General features: G+C 34.9%; 1 protein-coding gene across 3 annotated transcripts in view; it reads right to left on the bottom strand.

Moving 5' to 3' along the window:
* Positions 1-8,018: 8,018 nt before the first annotated feature.
* Positions 8,019-23,546, bottom strand: part of LOC114359439 (elongation of very long chain fatty acids protein AAEL008004) — a 29,888-nt gene continuing 14,360 nt past the window's right edge. For 2 of the 3 annotated variants that reach the window (XM_028313845.1, XM_028313846.1), the window contains exons 2-8: positions 23,271-23,351; positions 21,834-22,024; positions 20,432-20,512; positions 19,414-19,576; positions 15,935-16,071; positions 10,032-10,223; positions 8,276-8,401 (exon numbers count right to left, since the gene is read on the bottom strand). In XM_028313845.1, coding sequence (XP_028169646.1) covers positions 8,276-8,401; positions 10,032-10,223; positions 15,935-16,071; positions 19,414-19,576; positions 20,432-20,512; positions 21,834-22,024; positions 23,271-23,319 — 939 coding nt within the window. In that variant the 5' untranslated portion in view covers positions 23,320-23,351. Of the gene's footprint in view, positions 8,402-10,031; positions 10,224-15,934; positions 16,072-19,413; positions 19,577-20,431; positions 20,513-21,833; positions 22,025-23,270; positions 23,352-23,546 lie in introns of all 3 variants that reach the window. The other variant, XM_028313844.1, reaches the window with a different exon arrangement.

The raw sequence follows: 23,546 nt of genomic DNA, 5'->3' as shown, positions 1-23,546 counted from the left end.
TACAAACGGAACTATCCCAACGTACCTAGGTATCTACCTACCTATTTCGATTCGATAAAATCGCATAGGTATAAGTTGTATCTGTTCTTTTCCTATAGCTATTTATAACTGTTCTGTGCCTAAAATTACATTGTCCAGAATCCCTGGTGTCCTAAGGCAGAGCTACATTCTTTTTATGTGACAGGAGGCAAACGAGCAGTCGGATCACCTTGATTGATGGTAAGTGATTACCGTCGCCCATAGACACCCGCAGACCCAGGGGTGTTACAGGTGCGTTGCCGGCCTTTTAACCCTCGCTGTACGAGGTGGGGTGTGACACACCCCAGTCCTTTAAAAATAGCCACAATTTTAAAAATTTGCAAGTGCCGAATTTGAAATTCTCAGTAGCTGGAATTATGACACTTCTGCTTCGATCAGCGTTGCAAAATCAGTCCAGCGGTGACTTCCAACTGAGTTACATGCCTTTAAAGTGCGTGTGGGTGTCACACACCCCACCTGGTACGGGACGTTGTTAAAAAGTTTAAAAAAAAATGTAACACTTTTGGTGTAATTTATATATTTTTAGCTTTGTAAATTGAATAAAATTCAATACAAATATTATTTTTCGTGATTTTTACGGTATCTGAAATTTTCAAGCACTTTTAGTCAAATGAGATGACTTTTAGTGCGAATCTGGAAGTTTAGTACTGAGATCCGAAGATGTATGTGAACATACACTTATGGGCTACAATTTATACTTGGTGATACAATTTATGGGCTACTGAAATGGAATAACATATTTAAAAAATAAATAAAATTGTTACGCTCCCATTTTATGCATTGAGCATACTCATTTTCTTTCATCAGAATTGTGGTAAATTGAAAACCGATGGTCAAAACAAATTTATACCCTTCCAGTTTTTAATTATCTTTTAAATTATAAGTAAATACTTGTACTTTGTTAAATAAAAACGGTTGTCATAATTAAAGGCACTAATTAAAAATTATACATAGGAAACTGATTCCTAAATTACAAGAACAACAGAAATTGTGGCTTTTTGTTTTTTTATGATAAAAATGTTAAAATACATATTTTCAGCTCAGAGAATTTCTTAAACCTAATTAGCATACGTAAACAATCAATATTAAATATTAAATTCCACCTAAAAAAATGTTGAATGAAAATTTTATCACTTTGTATATTGGGGTGTGTCATACCCCACCTGGTACGGGACGTAACTTTTAGTCACCTCGTACACGGAGGGTTAAGGTGAAGATACGCTCTCCTCTTGAAAGCTTGCTTGCTTGCTTTTTTTTTTAATAAAATTGTATATTTTCACACCTTATAGGTGCTTTGCTTGAAACATTGTTGTTGAAAAGCAATTTATAATAAGTTATTCAGCTATAAGATTATGCTGAGACATAGGTATAGTATTAACTAGTAATTTTCCGAACAAAGAATAACATTTGTGGTGAATTAAAATTCTGTACAATACGCGCTCTAATGAGTTGAAGTCTTGCTAGAATGTGGTGAATATTTTAATAGGCCATGTTGTGAGTCAGGACATGAGCTTTTTAGCGGGTGTGTGGTTACAAACTTTCCGAGATGTTCTTTCCGATATAAACTAAGGCTAAGTACCTACATAAATAAGTCTACGCACGTATGAAGCATAATAATCCTAGTTCTGTAAGCTCTATCAAATGCATAAGCTGGAAGACATCACAACGGAGGTAGAAAAATCAAATGATTTTTGCATTCCGGCTATTCTAAGTAAAGAAGACGTCGAGTCAAAGATTTTTGTTACAATGAGATGAATATTTAGAATATTATAGTACCTAGTCAAGTGGTGAACTGGTGAGTCAGCAGGACGTCAAGGCGTTTGCGGGTGTGTGGTTACGAACTTCCCAAGATGTATTTTTCCGTTATAATTTATATACTTAGTTACGCACATAAAGATATGATAATTTGGTATGACACGAGATGTAAGGGACAGGTTGACAAAACCTGAAATAGTTACCTAATGCCCGTTTTCACCATCAATCCCTAATTTTTAAGTGACCCCTATGGTAACACATAACAGGCATTTTGTTTTTATAGGGGTCACTTAAAAATTGGGGATTGATGGTGAAAACGGGCAAAGTCATACAGAATTCAAGAACCTTAGTAGTAGCACAGGGTTTTCAGGGTTGCAAACTTGGTTGTGCTCATAAACTAGGTACAACATATAAATAATCGTATACGGAAGCGTTTGCTATGTTTGATTTAGATTTTGAATGGATTATCTACTTATAGTTAAGAATGTAGAACGTTTTTCATGTCTAAGGCTGAGTTGCATCACCTAACTTTGACGGTAACTATGACGATAACTGGTGCTTTTTGTATGGAGTTTGACAGATTTTTGACGTTTGTCAAAGTTAAAGTACTAAGATGGTGCAACCAGTGGCGGGGCAAGACCTAAATTTGATGTGGGCAAGACAGATTTCGCGAGGCCTTGTTCTGTGGCGACCTGAAGACGGATTTTATGAAATAATTAAAAAAACGGGTCAATGGTCTATTCTTTGACAGTTTCTGATTTCTTGATTCAGTGATTATTTTTAAAGGAATTATGCGCCAAAGAATAATGTTTGTCACTTAAAACCGTGTTGTTGCTTAATTTTGTGTCTGATTATGGCTGAATTTGTTTGGAAAAAAAAAATTTAACTACATTGTTTAGCTATCAATAATTTATCCTACTCCTACTAATATTATAAATGCGAAAGTTTGGATGTCATGATGTCTGGATGTTTGGATGTCTGGATGTCTGGATGTTTGTTACTTTTTCACGCAAAAACTACTGAACGGATTTTGTTGAAACTTTACAGTATTACGGTTTATAACCCAGATTAACATATAGGCTATAATTTATGACGATCTGTACCATACCTACTAAATTTCACGCGGGTGAAACCGCGGGCAAAAGCTAGTATTTAATAGTATTTAAAAGTTGAATTTGACATGTGAGCAAAATTTTTGATGCGCGAGGCCCCTTGTTCCGCGAGGCCGTAGGCGGTGGCCCACGTCGCCTACGCCTTACGCCGCCACTGGGTGCAACCCACCCACCCTAAGAAACTCTTGTAGGTAGGATTGATTAATTTGTAGTTATTACATCTAGATTGCTTTTATGTGGCTTTCATCTAGATACCTACTAACTTATTATGAGAGCTAAAGTTAAACCTAAGCAAAAGTATTAAAATAGCTTACTTAGTGTGTTTAAGATCTGCAACTCTTTGACCGCTTAATATGCGATGTAAAGGCAAGGACGGTGTCCTGGTAACCGGCCACATTTATGAGTTTCCCAATAGACCAATCATCTGCAATAACATAGCTATTTTACTTGACGCCCGTAGCTAACTAGTTAAATTTTGTGTTTAGAGTAAATATTTAAATAACTACTTTACAAAATTCATCATAACAACCTGTTTTGTACATTTAACAGCCTAGTCTAGTAGGGTAGGTAAGTAACTGTAAGTAGTAGTTAAATCCGCTTTAGAACTTTAAATTCCAGTAGGAAAACTCATAAGCTGAGTTAAAATTAATTTCTTTGATGTATTAATCACCAATTTACTTATATTGAATTTGATTAATGGAGATGCTACTTGGACGCTATGTTTCGCAGTAAAAAAAAGAATAGGAGGATCCAAATATACAGGGTGGAATTTTGTAATGCCACCTGGAGGGAATGTACTCTTAATACTGTAGATACAAAATTTTACTCAAAGGAAACATTCCTTAATTTAGGAAAAGAAAAAGAACTACATTCAAAGATTTCTAAAAATTTGCTTGCCACACCCGGGAATCAAACCAACTAAAATTTGTTAAAAATTACACCCTGTATTTTTATTGCATCGATCGTTAGGGTTAAGTATAAGGATGAAATCACTCTAACAAACTTGATAAATCAAATGAAAGGAAAACCATGAAATCTTAAATTATTTTAATTATTTACAGAAAATTGTATGGTATGGTGGTTAATTTTCGAAGAATTTTAGAAAATCTTTGAATGTAGTTCTCTTTCTTTTTACATATTAAGTAATGCCAACAAACGACATATAATGTCGTTATGCCTATGTAAAAAGCCTGCCGGGGTTCGTTTTAGGTAGAGATTTTCATCTTGGTGCCTCACGATCGACATTGTGTGAGCACAATAACATCGTAGTTTTTCACAACCGAACGATTATACTATAAACACATCATGCTTCTATGCATATCGAAAACCAATTCGTAATAAAATCTAGTTACGATAAGCGCGCAGTATGTTTGGTAAAGAAACTCAGAAAACCCACCAAAATTTAAATAATCGTAAGCTAGTACGTAGTAGGTAGGCACGTAACGTTATTCAGTCTAAGCACTGTGATAGATGTCTAGGAAGGTCCTGCCTTCATATAAATATATCTAGATCTTCATAAAACATTAGTGTCTCACACTAAGTCCATTGTTTACCTAATTACATTTTTAGATTTAATTTGCTTTAATAGACAATAATATTATGAGATACTTAGTAAGCACTTGTAATTTTTTTTCAGTTTCACCAAATTTTACAAAATGTTTCAGTGCCATTTGCTTTTAACGACATCGTCTTAGAAGGTAAGTGTTATTGCTAAGTGTGAGCAGTGAGAGACGCTCAGGTAAATATTGCTGAAATTAGTGTTCAGGCGTTTTCAAACCAAAGACCACTAGTTTCTTTAGAGCATCATTTAAAAAATGTTAATAATAATAATAATATGTGAGCTCCAAAGCGTACAAATGTAATAATAATAATAAATACTCTTTATTGCACATCACATTGTAAAAAGAAACAGAAAGAAATATTTTAATTTAATATGTTTCTACATGAAAACTTTAATAGTTTTATACGACTACTAGCGGCCGCCCGCGACTTCGTACCTACGCGTGGATCCCGTTTTACCCCCTTCATCTATCTTACGCGGTTTAGATTTTTCATACAAATGTTTTTTTCCGCTAACTCCCGGTCCCGTGGGAATTTTGCAATATCCTGTTGTAACTAAGCTGTAAGTTTAAGGTACTTGCATGCCAAATTTCAAACGTCTATTTTACGCGGTTTAGATTTTTTCATACAAATGTTTTTTCCCGCTAACACCCGTTCCCGTGGGAATTTTGCAATATCATGTTGTAACTAAGCTTTAAGTTTACTATAAGGTACCCGCATGCCAAATTTCAAGCGTCTATCTTACGCGGTTTAGGTTTTTTCATACAAATGTTTTTCCCGCTAACTCCCGTTCCCGTGGGAATTTTTGCAATATCCTGTTGTAACTAAGCTTAAAGTTTACTAAGGTACCTGCATGCCAAATTTCAAGCGTCTAACTAAAGTGTTAGATTTTGCATACAAAAGGATTTTCCCGCTAATTCCCGTTCCCGTGGGAATTCTTAAGTATACTATAACCTGCCCAGGAGTATGAAGAATAACTGTACCAAGTTTCGTTAAAATCCGTCGAGTAGTTTTTGTTTCTATAAGGAACATACAGACAGACAGACAGACAGACAAAAATTTTACTGATTGCATTTTTGGCATCAGTATCGATCACTAATCACCCCCTGATAGTTATTTTGAAAATATATTTCATGTACAGAATTGACCTCTCTACAGATTTATTATAAGTATAGATAAGCAGGCGTTTGACTGCAGTTCATGCTTGCCTAATACTTAGTTAAGTGCTCATTTGAAGTTCAAAGACCGAAAGCAGCAAGATCAAGCTCTGAGATATTAACTTATTTTTTGTAAAATAAACTACAGGAAGTCAACCTCATTTCGAATCTATTATTAGACCAGTTCTTTGCTCCCATTTAATATTCTTCCCACCTTTTGGATCTTGTGAGATGTGATAACTCTTCGTAGTTAGTAAGTAGGTACCGTCATCACAACTATCATCATCATCATTTCCAATTTAACAGAAGACGATATAAACTTTGACACCGATTCCAAATATATTTAGGTGTATTTGAAACTACTAATCGTCTGTGACAGGTGATGTATAAAAGTGTAATTAATTAATTACCTATATCAATTAGTTGATGTAACGCGATTCTTAACCACAATGATTTGTTTGTCCTAACCTTTGGACCGTTCTGATTTTAAAGTCGGCAAGGTTTTAAATACCGCAGGTATTTCATGGCGAAACAACAAGGTATGGACGGGGATGATTCATTTATTGGCACGCAAGACATTTCCAGTGAAACACATCATTTCTGTAAAATCCTTTATTAAAATAATAAATAAAGATGCAAAAGAGTGAATACACAGCAATACTTGAGCAGATCTAGCGCCAAGCTACCGGCACTCACCACACTTGCGACATCCAAAGCATCGACACACCAAACGTGATACAAACAATACTACACATCTTGATGAGACGCCCACACTGTGCATTCGAGCCGGGAGTCGATTTTGTATCACATCACATACACGCGAATAAAACAACGTAAACACTTAAACAATTAAAAAATATATTTAATGTAAATGGCTTTCATTGAACCAATGTTTTTACGACAATTAATTTTTGTTCAATGAGGGCTTTCGCGATTGAAAAATCCGCCAGATGGCAATACGTAGACGTGAGGTCCAAATGCTGCATGATTGGTTATTTTTGACATGACATTGACAGATATGTCAAAATCCACCAATCATGCAGCATTTGGACCTCACGTCTACGTATTGCCATCTGGCGGATTTTTCAATCGCGAAAACCCTCATTGTTTGCAAATCACTAATCGTTCAGCAAGTTCACGAAATATTCGAAAAATATTGGTAATATTCAAAATCGACTCCCAGAATAACTAACATACCATTCGAGAAGAATACAAATGCTCGGGTGTTTGCCTCAGTTTTGTAGTAAGTAGCATTTGTTAAAAAATTAAAACACTTTCTTAGAGAATTACTTACGTAGCTATAAATCTTCTAAAAAAGTGCAACAATATATCCAAGAAGTTGTCCTCATTGTTCGATTTGTTACAAAAAAGGTATTAACAAGTTTATATGTGTAACAAGATACGTATGATTTATTTAAGAACTCGAGATTATAAAAATATAAAACTTGAGCACAGTGCAACAACATAAAAATGCAGCTAATGATTCATCAATAGCCAAGACAGAGTTTGGTAACTAGTCCCATTAAACCTAATAATTACATAAAACCAGCAAACTCCGTAACAAAGTTATATTTACAAATAAATCCGTTAACCTCCAAGTACCTTAAATGATTTAACAGCTAATTCATTTATAATAAAAATATACACATACAAAATGCCCTTCTCACTTCACCTACGCTTACTTATTGTGTTGTGACAGGTTAACAAGACCGACTGATCAAATAAGTTTACAAACAATTCATTAATATAAATAAAGTTACAGAAATACAAGCTGGATAGCGAATCAATCAAGATATAACAATGCATAAAATGCTATCATTCAGTCCCTACACTCTTTGTACTTAAAATGACAAAGTATCAGCTCATCATCCACGTAAGTTCTGGAATGACTTTGTGCATTAAAAATATTTGTTCCAAATGTTTCGATAAAATGTGGTCGTCATAAAGTTAACAAATTGTTCTAATATTTAATAGAATCAAATAGAAAGTGCCCCAACATTCGTAATGTGCGTCGGAAGTGGGAACATTATTACAAAACGATTCAGCCTACGCGGCGGAATGATTAAGGCACGCTCCTAGGATCGGCGTCGACCGCGGGTACCGAGGCCCGATCGCGACATATCTGCTGACGAATTTTTGCAACTGGCAACGTCATTTTCTGCGCAAATTATTGACGAATAATATAGCCTAAAAGAGGTCACTTTTAAATAAATCAGTCATCAGATTCGTCGCAGTCAGACCTCAATGCGTTTGGAACGAATTAGCAACATGACACGGGAAGAGCGGAATGCACTTCACTAAGGGTAATTAAGCATCCACGCGACCCGGCCGCCACCACGGTCCCACGCGGCTCACTGGCTACCGGGCCGAGGTGAGTGACGAATATTCGTCAGCACTCGTAGTAAACGTTTGTGATACGGCCCCATCCCTCCGGCTCCGCGCCCGGTATCGGAGACCTTAAAGCTAATCGTAGGCGTTCGGGTGTTCGCCGACCCCACTGGAGTGGATTCGTGAGTTGAAAGGACATAAGGATCGAGTCCATACGGCCGAGGTGATTCACTGAGCCTGAGGCTGGAGATTTATTTACAAAAGATCGATGAAGTCGGCGGTGAGGTTCCCTCTGGAATCAGTCTCAGATCAGCGCCGGGCGGCTTACGACACGGGCCGCTTGCGCACGAAGGCGTCGGCGGCGGACGACGCGTACGACGCTCCCATCTCCGAACCAGCCTCTTGCTTGTAGCCGTTCTTCACGCTTAGATTGTTCTCGTCCATGACAGCCTGCGGAGAGGAACAGGAATTGATTAAACATCTTAAATTAACAAAAGTCCTTGTCTTTAATCAACATACAAGTTAGAAGAGCTAAACGCAAACCTTGAAAGCCAAAAAATGAATAAAATTAGCTAGCACCCATAACACAAGCATTAAGTTGCTTACTTTGGGGCTAGCTGGCGATGTGTGAAATTGTCTAATTGTCTAAAGATTTATAAAAAAACTAGCTTTCCGCCCGCGGCTTCGCCCGCGTGGAATTTTGTCTGTCACAGAAAAACTTTATCGCGCGCGTCCCTGTTTCATAAACCGGGATAAAAACTATCCTATGTTCTTTCCCGGGACTCAAACTATCTCTATGCCAAATTTCATCAAAATCGGTTGCGAGGTTTAAGCGGGAAAGCGTAACAGACAGACAGACAGACAGACAGACAGTTACTTTCGCATTTATAATATTAATAGTTGGGATAAAAAAAATATGTTTTCAACAATGGCAAGTTAAATGCTAATACAAGACAATTAATTAGACATATTTCTGTCAATAGTTAAAAAAAAGACATATGTATTACTTTTTTAACATGTAAAATATTGCGGATATTCTCTCCGAGGTTCTCAAGTTTTGCGGTTACATCTTTATATTTTTAGACATTATGATTAATATGCAAGAAACGGTGTTTTTCCAATAGTCGGCAACGGTGAAGGCGTAACGGTATACAAAAGTTTAAAGTTTGATATTATTCCTTGTACGATCATTGTAAAAACCGTGTAAACACAGGTTCGATTGTAAAACAAATAAGTGTTATTCGTAATTCAGTTACATACAGTGGCGATTCAATTAATTAAATACAATAAAATGTCAAATCAGAACCCAAATGAATATACATTACGGTACAAGTAGGTATTTAATTACAGGCGGCACAAGTCTTGGGCATGGGCGGTGCAAAAGGGCCTCGCGCCTCAGAGTCGAAAATAAATTTGAAACGTATGGAAAATTCAAAAGAACCTACACGCCACAAGGTTTTTTTAATAATTAATACATTAGAATTTAATCATAACTTGAAGATATTCCACTCTTCGGGGCACGAAATGAACATTCACATAATATGAATGAAATATGTAATCGATATTTCTGATAATCTTTTTATGATGTGTTCTAAAGAATATAAGCAAAAATTTAGGTTTGTTTTCTATAGAATAAACAACTGTCTAATTTTAAGTAATTTTTAAAATTTATATTCCCTTCTTGCTCCATCAGAGGGTCTCGCGAATTGTACCTTGCCCGCCTACTTTAAGTTTAGTTCTTGCGCCGCCACTGTATTTAATTCAAATCAAATTATCGCCGATACACGTCCATTAGCATAGAAAATAAAAGAATGTTTACGATTACGTTACTAATTACTACAATTTGCATTGACTATTGTTAAGTTGCCACAATTACGGGCACCTTTGTTTCGAGAAACAGTGTTGTTAACATCGATTAGTCTATTATTGTGACATAACTTTATTTANTTTATTTATCGACGTTTACTGGCGACTGACTACTGCAGAACTTCGAGTATCAATGTAAGTAATGTGTAAATAATTCCTACTGCAAAAAATCCCACTAGCACGTTTAGCGATAGCGTTAAAAATATGCACTCACCATACAGAGGCCGTTGGTCATCTTCTTCGACTTGGCCTTCTTGCTGTTGTAGCGCGCCTTGTAGAAGTCGCTGAAGAGGAACAAGAACAGGAACCCGTGGAGAGCGATCCAGTGCACAAATACGCGCGGGTACTGGCACGACGGCCGGAACAGCACTTGCAGTTGGTGCGTGAAGATCATCACGAACTGGACCTGAAGGGCAGGAAGCTATGCTTATTTTCTGATTTTAAGAGCTATTTTTCAGTACCTGTAGTGGACCTAGGCTGTTTTTAAAGGAAACAACGGTAAAAGTTTTAAAGAGCAATATTGACTGCGATGGCGATGCAATATTGTGATTTGCGACAGTGAAATAATGATTGCCGTTTTATTTCCAATTTTCTTTCCGGTAACATTTCCTTCAAAGCCAACATATCTGTGTCAATAATGGTGTCTTTCGGTAAAAACCGAATTACTCACCATTATTTATCCCATAAGAGAACATTTTTGTCAATATTGCTTTCGGTGGCAACACACTACATTTAATGCGTCAATCACCACGCGGACCATTCATATGACTAACATTGTGGCCCTGTACTTTCCCAAGAATGTTGAATATCTTAAGAAATGAAGCAACATTGTAGACCATGGTTACGGCATCAATAATACAGTAATTTCTCATTTTCAAGGTCTTTGGCCAATATTGCGAGGAGTTTAATTAAATTAATTATTATCTAATAATTTTAAATACATCAAACAAAATATTTCGTTTATGATTCCTAACCTTAGGAATTAGGATAAACCTTAGAGTTAGTTTAACTCCTTAACTTAATAGTTAATAAAGGATGCAATTTTCATTTAACAATCATACAACATAAACAGTTTTATTCACAGAGCAAAGCAAGAAATACTGTTTAACATTACAGAAATAGTGAAATATTTGTTATTGCTACAATACATATTGGCTTTAAATGTAAAAATATAAGTGTGTTTATCTTTCTTGCACGCGATGTGGTTATGTTATTTNTGCACGAATACGCGCGGGTACTGGCACGACGGCCGGAACAGGACTTGCAGTTGGTGCGTGAAGATCATCACGAACTGGACCTGAAGGGCAGGAAGCTATGCTTATTTTCTGGTTTTAAGAGTTATTTTTCAGGAACTGTGATGGCTAGGTCCATAGGTTTGTAAAAGGAAACAACGGTAAAAGTTTTAAAGAGAAATATTGACTGCGATGGCGATGCACTTGCGACAATCGACTCGGTAACAACCGAATTACCCACCATTATTTATACCATAAGAGAACATTTTTGTCAATATTGCTTTCGGTGGCAACACACTACATTTAATGCGTTAATCATGGAACATTCATATGACTAACATTGTGGCGCTGTACTTTCCCATATCTTAAGAAATGAAGCAACATTGTAGACCATGGTTACGGCATCAATAATACAGTAATTTCTCATTTTCAAGGTCTTTGGCCAATATTGCGAGGAGTTTAATTAAATTAATTATTATCTAATAATTTTAAATACATCAAACAAAATATTTCGTTTATGATTCCTAACCTTAGGAATTAGGATAAACCTTAGAGTTAGTTTAACTCCTTAACTTTTAAGGATGCAGTTTCCATTCAACAGTCATACAACATCAACAGTTTTATTCACTGAGCAAAGCAAGATATACTTACTATTTAACATTACAGAAATAGGAAAATATTTGTTATTGCTACAATACATTTATACATATTGGCTATAAGTGTAAAAATATGAGTGTGTTTATCATTCTTGCACGCGATGTGGTTATGTTATTTCGCGTATTGATGGAGGATTAAAAAGAGACAAAAAAGAAGTATTAACGCACGGGTTTGGATGACCACTATGTTGGTTTTGTGATGACGTTACTGGTCGTTAGAATTGACGTCAGTAAATGCTGTTAACTGCGGAAATTTGTTGCCTTTGATATTTAAAGGTACACAAGCTTTTTATTACGAGAGATCAGTAGAAATGATAAATTGCTAATTCTTTACGTTCTAGGGTTTAAACATAAATACATGCTTACACAAACAATTCCGAATCATAAGAACACACTAATTACATTACTAATCTGTTATAATGATATCGTTAACACACAAGTAACAATACAAGTATTATTTTAAATTATTATATTTCATTGATTTCATAGGAAAATACTTGAACTCGATAATAATTCCATAAAAAATATTAATTTAGGTTCATTTTATAAAAACTTATAAATTAATACAAGGTTAAGATTGTAAAGTACGCAATTTATATTAACTATCTCCTATAGCCTTCGATCGATTTTGCCTTTAAAATTAAATGTCATGGTGAATCTCTCTCCGAATCGTGCAAGTTGAGATGTTAATAAATAGATAACTATAATTATTATGTTTGAAGCTAGTATATCATATTGATAGAAGAACAATTTAAAATGTATTATGTCGCTTAGAATATGTATAAAAAAAATAAAAGTATTTTTTTGTATGAAAACCAGTTATACCAGTGAAAGATTTAATNGATTTAGATATCCGTTAGCAAAATGTTAAAGTTTAAAGTGAAAATGTTTGTTCGAGTAGGACTAAAAACTAAACTGTTGGTTTGAAAAATCCGAAAAAATCATGATAATAGTGTTCTTTATGAACTTTCAAGGAAAACTATAGCGGTTAGGATAGATCAATTAGTTTAGGAGTAATAGTCGTTTTACTCATATATTAAATTTCATACCTATAGTCTTTTTCACGTAAGATGATCCGTATGACACTTCAAGGTTATCCATATTACGCATACTACATATGCAGAATATTTTTGAAAAAATATTTGTATTTTATTAGCAATATAATAAAAAAAAATAACTACCTTGTCTTGACATATATAGTAAAATCTGAGTTTATTGATTATATTTTAATTAAATACGATGTAAAAATATTTTTTATTTAATGTATACGCAATGTGTGAAACGGAATAGATTTAGTGCTGGGGTATTTCTTGTATAATAAAATCGATTATTTCCGCGGTTCATTAATCGATTGAAGTGAATGCTTAGTTATTAAAAACATCACAAAAATCAACTATATTTTTCGATTATTGACTTTAATAAACGCATTAAAAATAAATTAATAGTTTTTAATTTAAAGAAACAGAACCAGTACTTTTTAGGAATCGTTTTTTTGAACAAGAACCATGAAATTTGAATATTATCAATAAAAAATTGTTACAATAATATTAGTAATTAAAAAAAAACATGTTTTTTGTTAAATGACACCTATACAAAATATTTCTCTAAAAGTAGGTTTTACTAACTCTTCGAAAAAAATCGATTGATAAATCGCTATGGTTTAGTTATGTGACATCTCTAAATCTTTCAAACTCGAAACGTCATACGGATCATCTTAGGTGAAAAAGACTATAATAAAAATTCCTAAGAAGAAAATATTAAAAGTGACTTTAGATGAAGTAATTGCTTGCTCTTGAAATATACATATTATGGTAACGACGGATAACTACGGAACCCTACACTGCGCGTGGTACGACACACACTTGGTCAATTTTTTTTTTAGTTTTAGTACAANCTAACCAGTCAATCGTAATGCGTCTAGTAGTTAAGCTGTTTTATTGTTTAATGTCAATTTATTGTTCAACTTCATAATTATTACATCCCAACTAATATTATAAATGCGAAAGTAACTCTGTCTGTCTGTCTGTCTGTCTGTCTGTCTGTCTGTCTGTCTGTCTGTTACGCTTTCCCGCTTAAACCTCGCAACCGATTTTGATGAAATTTGGCATAGAGATAGTTTGAGTCCCGGGAAAGAACATAGGATAGTTTTTATCCCGGTTTTTGAAACAGGGACGCGCGCGATAAAGTTTTTCTGTGACAGACAAAATTCCACGCGGGCGAAGCCGCGGGCGGAAAGCTAGTAAAATATAATATATAATACATATTATAAATGCGAAAGTAACTCTGTCTGTCTGTCTGTCTTTTTAGTACAACTGCATTTCAGAATAAAAGCTTGTTTTTAAAAAAGTTTTTTAATTATTATAATTTTATTTTACACTTTTTAGTAGTATCTCAATCTCAGAGCCTTGGTTCAATTACAATATAATTTAGCACCGAAGTGCTCGAAAAGTCAAATCCAGCAAACCCAAACTCGATAAGTTTCCACCGTTTCGTTTAGGAATTCCTATGGCCACCTCCTGACTCCATCATCAGGACCCTGGACATCATCTAGTACTAAAGTGCTCGAAAAGACAAATCCAACGAACCCAAATTCGATGCGATGCCGCCGTTTCATTTAGGAGTTCCTTTGGCCACCTCATGACTCCATCATCAGACCAGCTCAATAGTACCATAACATTGCATTGACATCGTACTTATATAAATATACCAAATTTCAGCTCAATCGGTTGAGGAAAACTGGTCTTAAATTCAGTTGCAAGAGTGTCCCACACATACCTACTAACAAATGTGTCGTTAGTGATCGGGTGGAAGCCCGAACGTACTTATCAGAACGCGTTTTTCAGCGTGCCTGCTGTATCTTTTTGGTAAATAGTAGGTACTGGATTAACGATTAACGGACTTAGGATAATTTAACGGAAGTTAACGAGTCCGTTAACCTTTTTTGAAGTTAACTTAAAAGTTAATCCGTTAATAGAAATGTTAACTTCGTTAATTAACGATTAACGGATTAACGAGTTAATGCCCAGCTATGGTTATTTCGCGTATTGATGGAGGACTAAAAAGAGACAAAAAAGAAGGATTAACGCACGGGTTTGGATGACCACTATGTTGGTTTTGTGATGACGTTACTGGTCGTTAGAATTGACGTCAGTAACTGCGGAAATTTGTTGCCTTTTATATTTAAAGGTACACAAGCTTTTTATTACGAGAGATCAGTAGAAATGATAAATTGCTAATTCTTTACGTTCTAGGGTTTAAACATAAATACTTGCTTACACAAAAAGTCTCGAATCATAAGAACACGCAAATTACATTACTAATCTGTTATAATGATATCGTTAAGACACAAGTAGTATCTTAAATTATTATATTTAATTGATTTAATACGAAAATACTTGAACTCGATAATAATTCCATAAAAAATATTAATTTAGGTTCATTTTATAAAAACTTATAAATTTATAAAAACTTATTAATTAACAAGGTTAAGATAAAGTACGCAATTTATATTAACTATCTCCTATAGCCTACGATCGATTTTGCCTTTAAAATTAAATGTCATGGTGAAATCTCTCTCCGAATCGTGCAAGTTGAGATGTTAATAAATAGATAACTATATTATTATGATTGAAGCTAGTATATCATATTGATAGAAGAACAATTTAAAATGTATTATGTCGCTTAGAATACGTATAAAAAAATAAAAGTATTTTTTTTATGAAAGCCAGTTATACCAGTGAAGCAGTTATCTAGTTACAACGTAATAACGTGGATTTAAATGCTTTAGTGTGGATCAGTCAATCGTTAATGCGTTTAGTAGTTAAGCTATTTTATTGTTTAACTTCATAATCTATATATATAAAAATGAAACCCGTTTCGCGTTGTCACGGCATCACGTGTGAACGGCTGAACCGATTTCGATAATTCTTTTTTTTAAATGTTTGTGGAAGTCCAAGGATGGTTCTTACGGAAAAAAATATTAAGAAAATCTCTACGCTAAGGCGGTACGAAGTTCGCCGGGTCAGCTAGTTATTATATAAAATATAATATAATTACAATATGATCTATTTAGAGTGGATTCGACCAAACAAGAGTAAATATTAATCTCAGAATAAATTGACAGTTTTGACATATTTCCCATAATGTACTGAAACTGTCAATGTGCCTGTTATACCATGAGTATTCTCGGATAAAAGTTTGGTAACATTTGAAATACTATCAAAACTTACCATCTGGAAGGCGGTGAGGTACTTCTTCCACCAGATGAATTTCTGGTACTTGGGCCCCATTGCTGACACCATATAGTAGAAGTACATTACTATGTGGACGAAAGTGTTCAACAGCGCGAAGAAAGTGCTGTGGCCACCTGCAAAGTGAAAACATTCAAATAATTAGTATCTTTAACTGTGTAACATTGATAAAATACACATTTTTAATATTTCGAGTATTTTATAGGGTGGGAATTGCGAAGAAAAACCACTTTTTCAAGCTTGTATGGACTCCGGCAGTTACTGCGAGCGAGTACTAATTATTTTTGAAATAGTTAATTTACCTACAGGAAAAGTCATTTTACTATTCTCAGTTTCTTACTGAGTGATGAGTGGATATAACTCTTCTAGAATTGAAGAAAAGGAATGGTTTTATAATAATTTCAGATACATGGTGTAAATTAACAAGTTTTCCAAACTCCCTTTCTTAATTCTTTCAATACCTACAGTTTGTCAGTTTACTATTACTTTTTCTAGAGATATAAATGATAACTAAATATGTTTATGTAAAAGTTTAGGGGGATATACAGCTGAAGATCATAAATCCTATCCATCGTAAGTCATAAGTACGAGTTTGACCAATATATCACCACGTGGTTTATTATAATTGCAAATAACGGATATTTGAATTAAACGACGGCACGTTTACGTATGTCGTGTATGGCGAAAACTTGTTCTTTGGGGTCACTTCCAAGCGGAAATATATCACACAAGGCCATAGTTTAAAAATATGCGATCGATGCGAGTTTCATAATTATGCGAAGGTATCATTTGAAAGGTTATACAGGGTGGTCGGGAAACCTGTATTTACCGACATTGATGGGATTTTTTGACGATTTTTCTTTCCCAAAAATTTAAATAGACGTTGGGTTCATCTAATATGCATACGAATGCAGTTTAAAATATAAATTGTGGATAACCACAAGAAAAAGAAAATAATGTAACAAAGGTTTTCTTCAATAACTTTTCATATACCTACATTATAAAAAAACACAAGATAGATAATTAACTTTTTAAAAAAATAAAACCGACTTCAAATGCGTGAACACAAAAAAAAACTAAAAATTAAAAATATTGCGTATAAAAAAGTTCATCCCCAATTTTTCACCCTTGGGGGTGAAATATTTTCTTCAAATTCGCATGAAACCACCCTTTTGATAATACCTATTCAACAAAAAAATATTCGTTCAAATTGATTTATAATCGGCGGAGATATTGCGTATAAAAAAGTTCATCCCCAATTTTCCACCCTTGGGGGTTGTTTTTTCTATTATTAAATTTAAATCGGACCACCCTTGAGGTATTACCTATACGCCGAAAAAAGATTTGTTCAAATCGGTTCATAATTGGCGGAGTTATCGCGTAACAAACATAGAACCTCCTCCTTTTTTGAAGTCGGTTGAAAAACAAAGAAAGAGAAGTTTGAAGGACAAAAGATAGAAAACATGGAAAACAATATCTATAACGTATTACTGTACACGTAGTTTCAAGGATTTTTTTTTCAATATAATATTATGTAGTAGGCAATTTTTAAAGAGATTTAACTAATAGCAACTTTAAAGTAGACTTCATTCTCGTCTTATTTTTATTAATTCATGTACAGTCATCGCTTTACATATTAAAGTTTCTTAAATCCTGATGCATGTTTCGGGTATCGGGTGTAATTAACTTAAGCCTAATCTTTTTTTGTTGTTTCTTTTTTTTTTAGTTAATTTAAATCAGTGGGTTAATTTATTAATAGTTTTTTAAATTGTACTTCTTTTATTACCTTGCCACAGAGTATTTTTGAAGGAGGCTAATTATCATTAGCCTTATTTTTTCATAACATCACGGTTGTTTTATTAAAATAAAATAGTAAATAATCTCTTTATATTAACTTCTGTACAAAAGCAACTGTAATAATAATAATATAGTTCAAATGCATATTTAGATTATGAGGATTTTCTTCACATGATCACTTGACTGGTTGTCGCATCGAAAATTCTAATAAATATTATAAATGCGAAAGTTTGTGGATGTGGATGTATGTATGTTACTTTTTCACGCAAAAACTACTGAATGGATTTTGATGAAACTTTACCAGTATTATTGTTTATACATCTGATTAACTTATGCTGGATTTCTATATTCAATCCTAATCCAAATTATACGGATTTGGATTGTCAACTGTCAAATTTTAATATGTTTTTGACCAAAATAACTGCGGTTTTTGATGTTTTTACATTTTTATATTGTTTATAAGACTATTTAAACAATATTAAAGTGTAAATGCATCGAAAATTTTGGAAATATAATCTAAAACTGAATTCAATTTGACAGTTGTAATCCGGATTTGGACAAGGATTGAATATGGGAATCGGGCGTTAGAGGATCTGTGACAAGCTGAATTTCTTTCGGTGAATCCGAAGGTGAAAAGATAAATATTGTCGAGCCGGGTGTGTTGTGATGACTTGAAAGAAAAGAACAAGGGGCGGAAATCCGTTTCATGTTCACACCTTCCACTTTGTCATTAGGTAGCTAATAATACATAAATGACGCAGGTAATAATCCACGTTCATGTAAACATTGGCTCTTAAAACTACTCGGGGAAAATAAAACAAAAAAATCCTGTCAGACAGTTTATACAGGGTGATTTTGTTATCAATATCCAAATTTTTAGGAGCGACTCAGAATCAGTAACTTAATCGATTTACGTGAAAAAAACAACATTTTTTTTCATATTTAATTATTTCTATCCGCTGCGCGCTGTTTCAAAATTGGCTCATGCACGTGGTTAATTTGCTTCGTTCATAGAAAAATACGAACAGTTTACTAAAAAGCTTAATAGACATAATGGGACGTGAAAATAAGCCTTAACCTTTTTCAATAATTTTTTTCGCGAAAAATACCGTGAATAATAATTAAGATAAAGTTGTATTTTGAAATTGTTCTATAGAGCTTATTAAAAAAATGTGGATAAGTACTGATAAAATCAGCCTGTATAGATTTTTAGGTCAATAAGTGGCCGTTTCTAAAAACGTTGTCTGAATTTATTAATGTTTCCATTCCTCTCACGCAAAAAGAAACGCCAGAATGAGTGACAGATTTACCCGGAACTATGTAAACGGCGTTGTGAATAAAATTGTGAATACTGGTATGATGACGTACATAGTGGATACGTGGTCATTCTTTTTGTAGAGTATGTTGAATAGTGTGTCTAAAAATGGTATTGCGTATTATACTTGACGATCGATCAGTGTGCTTATCATGAGTTTACGTTTGGTGTGCTCGCTCCCTTAGATACATAAAAAATGTCATTAAATGTATAATTGTACAGCGCCCCTAGCGGCTACTTTCAAGAACAAAAATTTCCAGACTTTTTGACGACTCGCTAGGAGCACGCCTAACGTAAACTCATGGTAAGCACATTGGAATTTAGTTGCTGCGTCCATGTTACTAACCTGGGGCGAACTTGAGCCCGAACCAGACGGACATCGGCATGATCCCGTGGTGTATGACGTGGAGAGTGGACACGTGCTCATTCTTCTTGCGCAGCACGAAGAACAGAGTGTCGAAGAACTCCGTGAACTTGCTGAAGTAGTACCACCAACATGTATTCGCCATCTATGTGACATACAATCACGTTTTTTACTATCCAATTTAATTACTTTGGGAGTTTCTTCATTCGGAAAAATAAATACACTTTAAAATGGGTAAATAGTTTTACGCAGATTACGGCACATCTTGCAATGCAAATCTTATGAAGTTGTATTAAGTTAGATGCAACAAAAATGTTAAGTCTGGCGTGCAGTCGACTGTAAGTAATAATTCTTAATAATATACTTTCTCATTTTTATATGTAACAAGTTTTTTTTCGTAAGAAAAGTTCATCTTCTATTTCTTTCTATCCAAAATACGGATGGTTAAAAATATGCGTGTATCGCTCGTAATTACACATCCTAATCATTTATCTGAGTTTTATATGCATAGTAATGCAAATAATTATTAAATTGCTAGAAATGTAGAGTATGAAACTGCAATCACCAACTCGAGGCCGCGAACATACTTGGGATCTGCGAAGGCGATTTACGCACGCGCGGAAGTCATTTGCGGAGACACATTCAAAGCGCTGCGTTTTAACTCTTCTGTCTAGACGTATGCTGATAACTGATTTTGTTGACAGCATTTTCATAGGATAACGTGTCATTTTATTACAAGATAGTAAGGACAGCACACATTTTCCTCAATAAAACAGTGTGGCGAGCAGATAATGCCTAATTTTCTGTGTAACACATCTCCAACTGGACACAATTTTTTATCTAGAATCTTTTTATTCCGAGAATTTGTCTCAGACATTTCCTTTGTAATGTAAATTATATATTTAAACGTTGGATCATATTTATTTAAAAATAACAAGTCATTGTCAACAAAGTGTTAAACAACAACATGGCTTGTAGGAAACTCCTCTTCAATACATACCCTCATTGCCAATGGAGTCCTTGAATAATCGACTAGTTGACATGTGAAGTTGTAGTGACCCCACCATCCGCTCATTAAATACTGCGAAAGATGAAAATATTGTTTAAGGCCGGGTAGCAGAGAAAATGGCGAAAATGAGGTTTTCATTTTTCATTTTTGAGGTACTAAACAGTAAAATTAAAGGCTAAGATTTTTTTTGGGCATAGTTGAGGATATTTTCTAGGGCTATTAACGGATGGAAACACGATTTGATGAAGTTGACTCGATAGAATAAATTCCCAAAGTTACCTCTATTCGTTTTCTATTTATGGTTTTATTTTTAAAACTAGCTTTCCGCCCGCGGCTTCGCCCGCGTGGAATTTTGCCTGTCACAGAAAAACTTTATCGCGCGCGTCCCTGTTTCAAAAACCGGGATAAAAACTATCCTATGTTCTTTCCCGGGACTCAAACTATCTCTATGCCAAATTTCATCAAAATCGGTTGCGAGGTTTAAGCGGGAAAGCGTAACAGACAGACAGACAGACAGACAGACAGACAGAGTTACTTTCGCATTTATAATATTAGTTGGGATAAGCGATTTGAGATTCTGAATCTTTTACTAAACTAAAGTTCAGAAATAACTTGAGGGCTTTTAACGGATGAAATTTTTATATTGCGTCTTATTTAGTTACTATGTTTAAAAATGTGGAAAAAATCGCCCATGACGGCTTGGACAATCTCAATCAGTCGCGCAGTGGCGCTTACGGAGGTCGGACGCGTGTCAGTTTTTTGGCCGTGACAGTTCGCGATTTGTCAATATTTTTGACAATGATGACTTTAATGAGTCACAGTATAATAATATCAGTGTTACTGGAGAAAGCTAACATTTTTGATAATTAAGAATTATGAATTTTGTCTACCTATTGAAATTTAAATCGTTGGCATCCTTTTAAACTAAGCTTCTACTCATGATAAGTACATTCCTCAAATATGAGACAAAACCAATGAGTTAAAATTACATTTTAATAGTACCTACACTGATACTGAATAAACATTTTTTCTTTCTTTCTTTCTTTNGTATAGTATATCCAAAATTATAAGAAACAGCGTAAGGCGTCTTAGATAAACTAAATCAGACAGATTTTTTTTAAACATTGATTTATTAAACCTAAGAGAAAATGTTGACGCACTTGAAAAAATCACTTTGTACTTGAAGGGTACAAATAACAAGAAAGACCTGTTACGGTTTTTGGATCTCAGATGATAAATCTGACGGCTCGTATATTTAATAAACTTAATTAAACAGAATCAGACAAGCCATTGCATATTTTATGGCATGTATTCAGTCTGAACATCAAACAAGAATCCTACTCACCGAATCGTTTGCTAACGATTTATTTATAATGCAATAAAATGTACTCACTTCGTAGAATATCCAGGCACTGAAGAGTGTTTGTGCAAGGTTGTAGACAATTAACACAGTCCTAAACTCGAATGGTTTTCGGTTGGCCATGAGCCGGGGCCCAAGCACTCGCGCGCAGTACGCATACGTCACGCAGGCGGCGAACGTCGGCCATGGCGACGACATCATTGGCCAGTCTTTGACGCGAGGATCTAGGGACAAGCAAATGTATCATCATCATTAGGTGATTTAAGCTCATAGCAGACTTATGAACTCGGAAAGGGCCTGTCCAGGAGGGCGAATTCGCCGCGAATCCTACGCGCAAACACGAGCGTATTGTATGACGAGATTTTCGCGCGAATTTTCAACTCGCACGTGTCTTGTGGACGCAATGTATTGGCTTCTAGTATCTCGCCAACGCGCGTATGGATTCTAGTTCTACGCGCGTAGAATTCGCCCTCCTGGACAGGCCCAAAGGGATCAACATCGTATCGCCTTTCGCGAGCTGTCATCGCCTTTCGCGCGCTGTCAATTGCGAAGTGAGGCGTTTACGTTACGGTGCGGATAAGACCGCCTCGAGATGATACGGTTACGATCCCTTTTCAGGTTGATAAATGTGCGACGTCCTTTAGTCTCTCTGCAGGAGCATGAGTACGTCCTGCTCAGCCCTCTCTAATATACCAGAGGCATATGGAGGATTAAGCCTACGAAGAAGAGAGAGGAAGAACGGTAATTCCAAGAGCATCCTGGTCAGATTGGTAGAGCCAGATGTTTTTATCGCAGGTAAAATACAAGACTGAAATGACTGATCAAAATATTGGTTTAATATTTTTCGATTGCGTGTTTTACGTAGACTTTGAGGGGTTTGCCAATAGCAAAAACAACGAACGTAAGAGTTAACAACAAATATTGACACTGGATTATTAGAAATCAATGTCGACTTCGACCACTAACTGCAAACACTACAAAATGTGTTATTTTCCTTAAGGCCTCAGCTTCTCATATTCATGTTGGTATTTTCAATAAAATGCTGCTAAACTAACTACAAATATGAGATGCTGTCATATATGCATGAGTGTCTGTGTCAATATGAATCAACGATTGCTACTCTTCCATTTGCATAGTTGACCATATTTATCGTACAATGACGTGGAAACATAAAATATTAGTGGGAAGTAGTCAAAGTTTATTGTGATTGTGAGTGAGGATATGGACGTCAGCAAAACCGGAGTTTATACAGAGGCGTAATATTGAATATGGTCTGCGCGTTAACNGCGTTAAATTAACATTGACATTTTGCACTTAATAGTTTGCTAATCCGCTCTGTTTTATTGACTTTACTAAGAAGGACCTTTTGAAAAAACATATAATTTTCCTGCTTTTTTATATTTGACATTGTGACTATTAATTTATTGTAAGTGTTCAAATCAATTTGTTATTAACACATATTACACTTACCGCCTTTGTTGTCAATGAGGTCTCTATACCAGTCGTATATGGTTTCCATCTTTGGGTTGGTTTTCTAACGACTAATTATATCTGAAACAATAAAATGCAGGCAATTAGTTATGTTTTTAGTATGAAGTTGCTACAATTCGTCGGGCGTTTTGTATCGTAGTTCGAAACCGACTACTATGCCGAGAGGTCCCGGGTTCGGTTCCCGGCCGAGTGGAAATTTAAATGATGAATTGGAATTCCTGTGACGGGTCTGGGTGTTACTATGTATGTATTTAA

The sequence above is a fragment of the Ostrinia furnacalis genome, unplaced genomic scaffold (genome assembly GCF_004193835.3).
Source record: "Ostrinia furnacalis isolate ACB-3 unplaced genomic scaffold, ASM419383v2 OfSCF4391, whole genome shotgun sequence".
Lineage (NCBI taxonomy): Eukaryota > Metazoa > Arthropoda > Insecta > Lepidoptera > Crambidae > Ostrinia > Ostrinia furnacalis.
The sequence above is the reverse complement of the archived record's forward strand: the minus strand, read 5'-3'. Positions and strand labels throughout refer to the sequence as shown.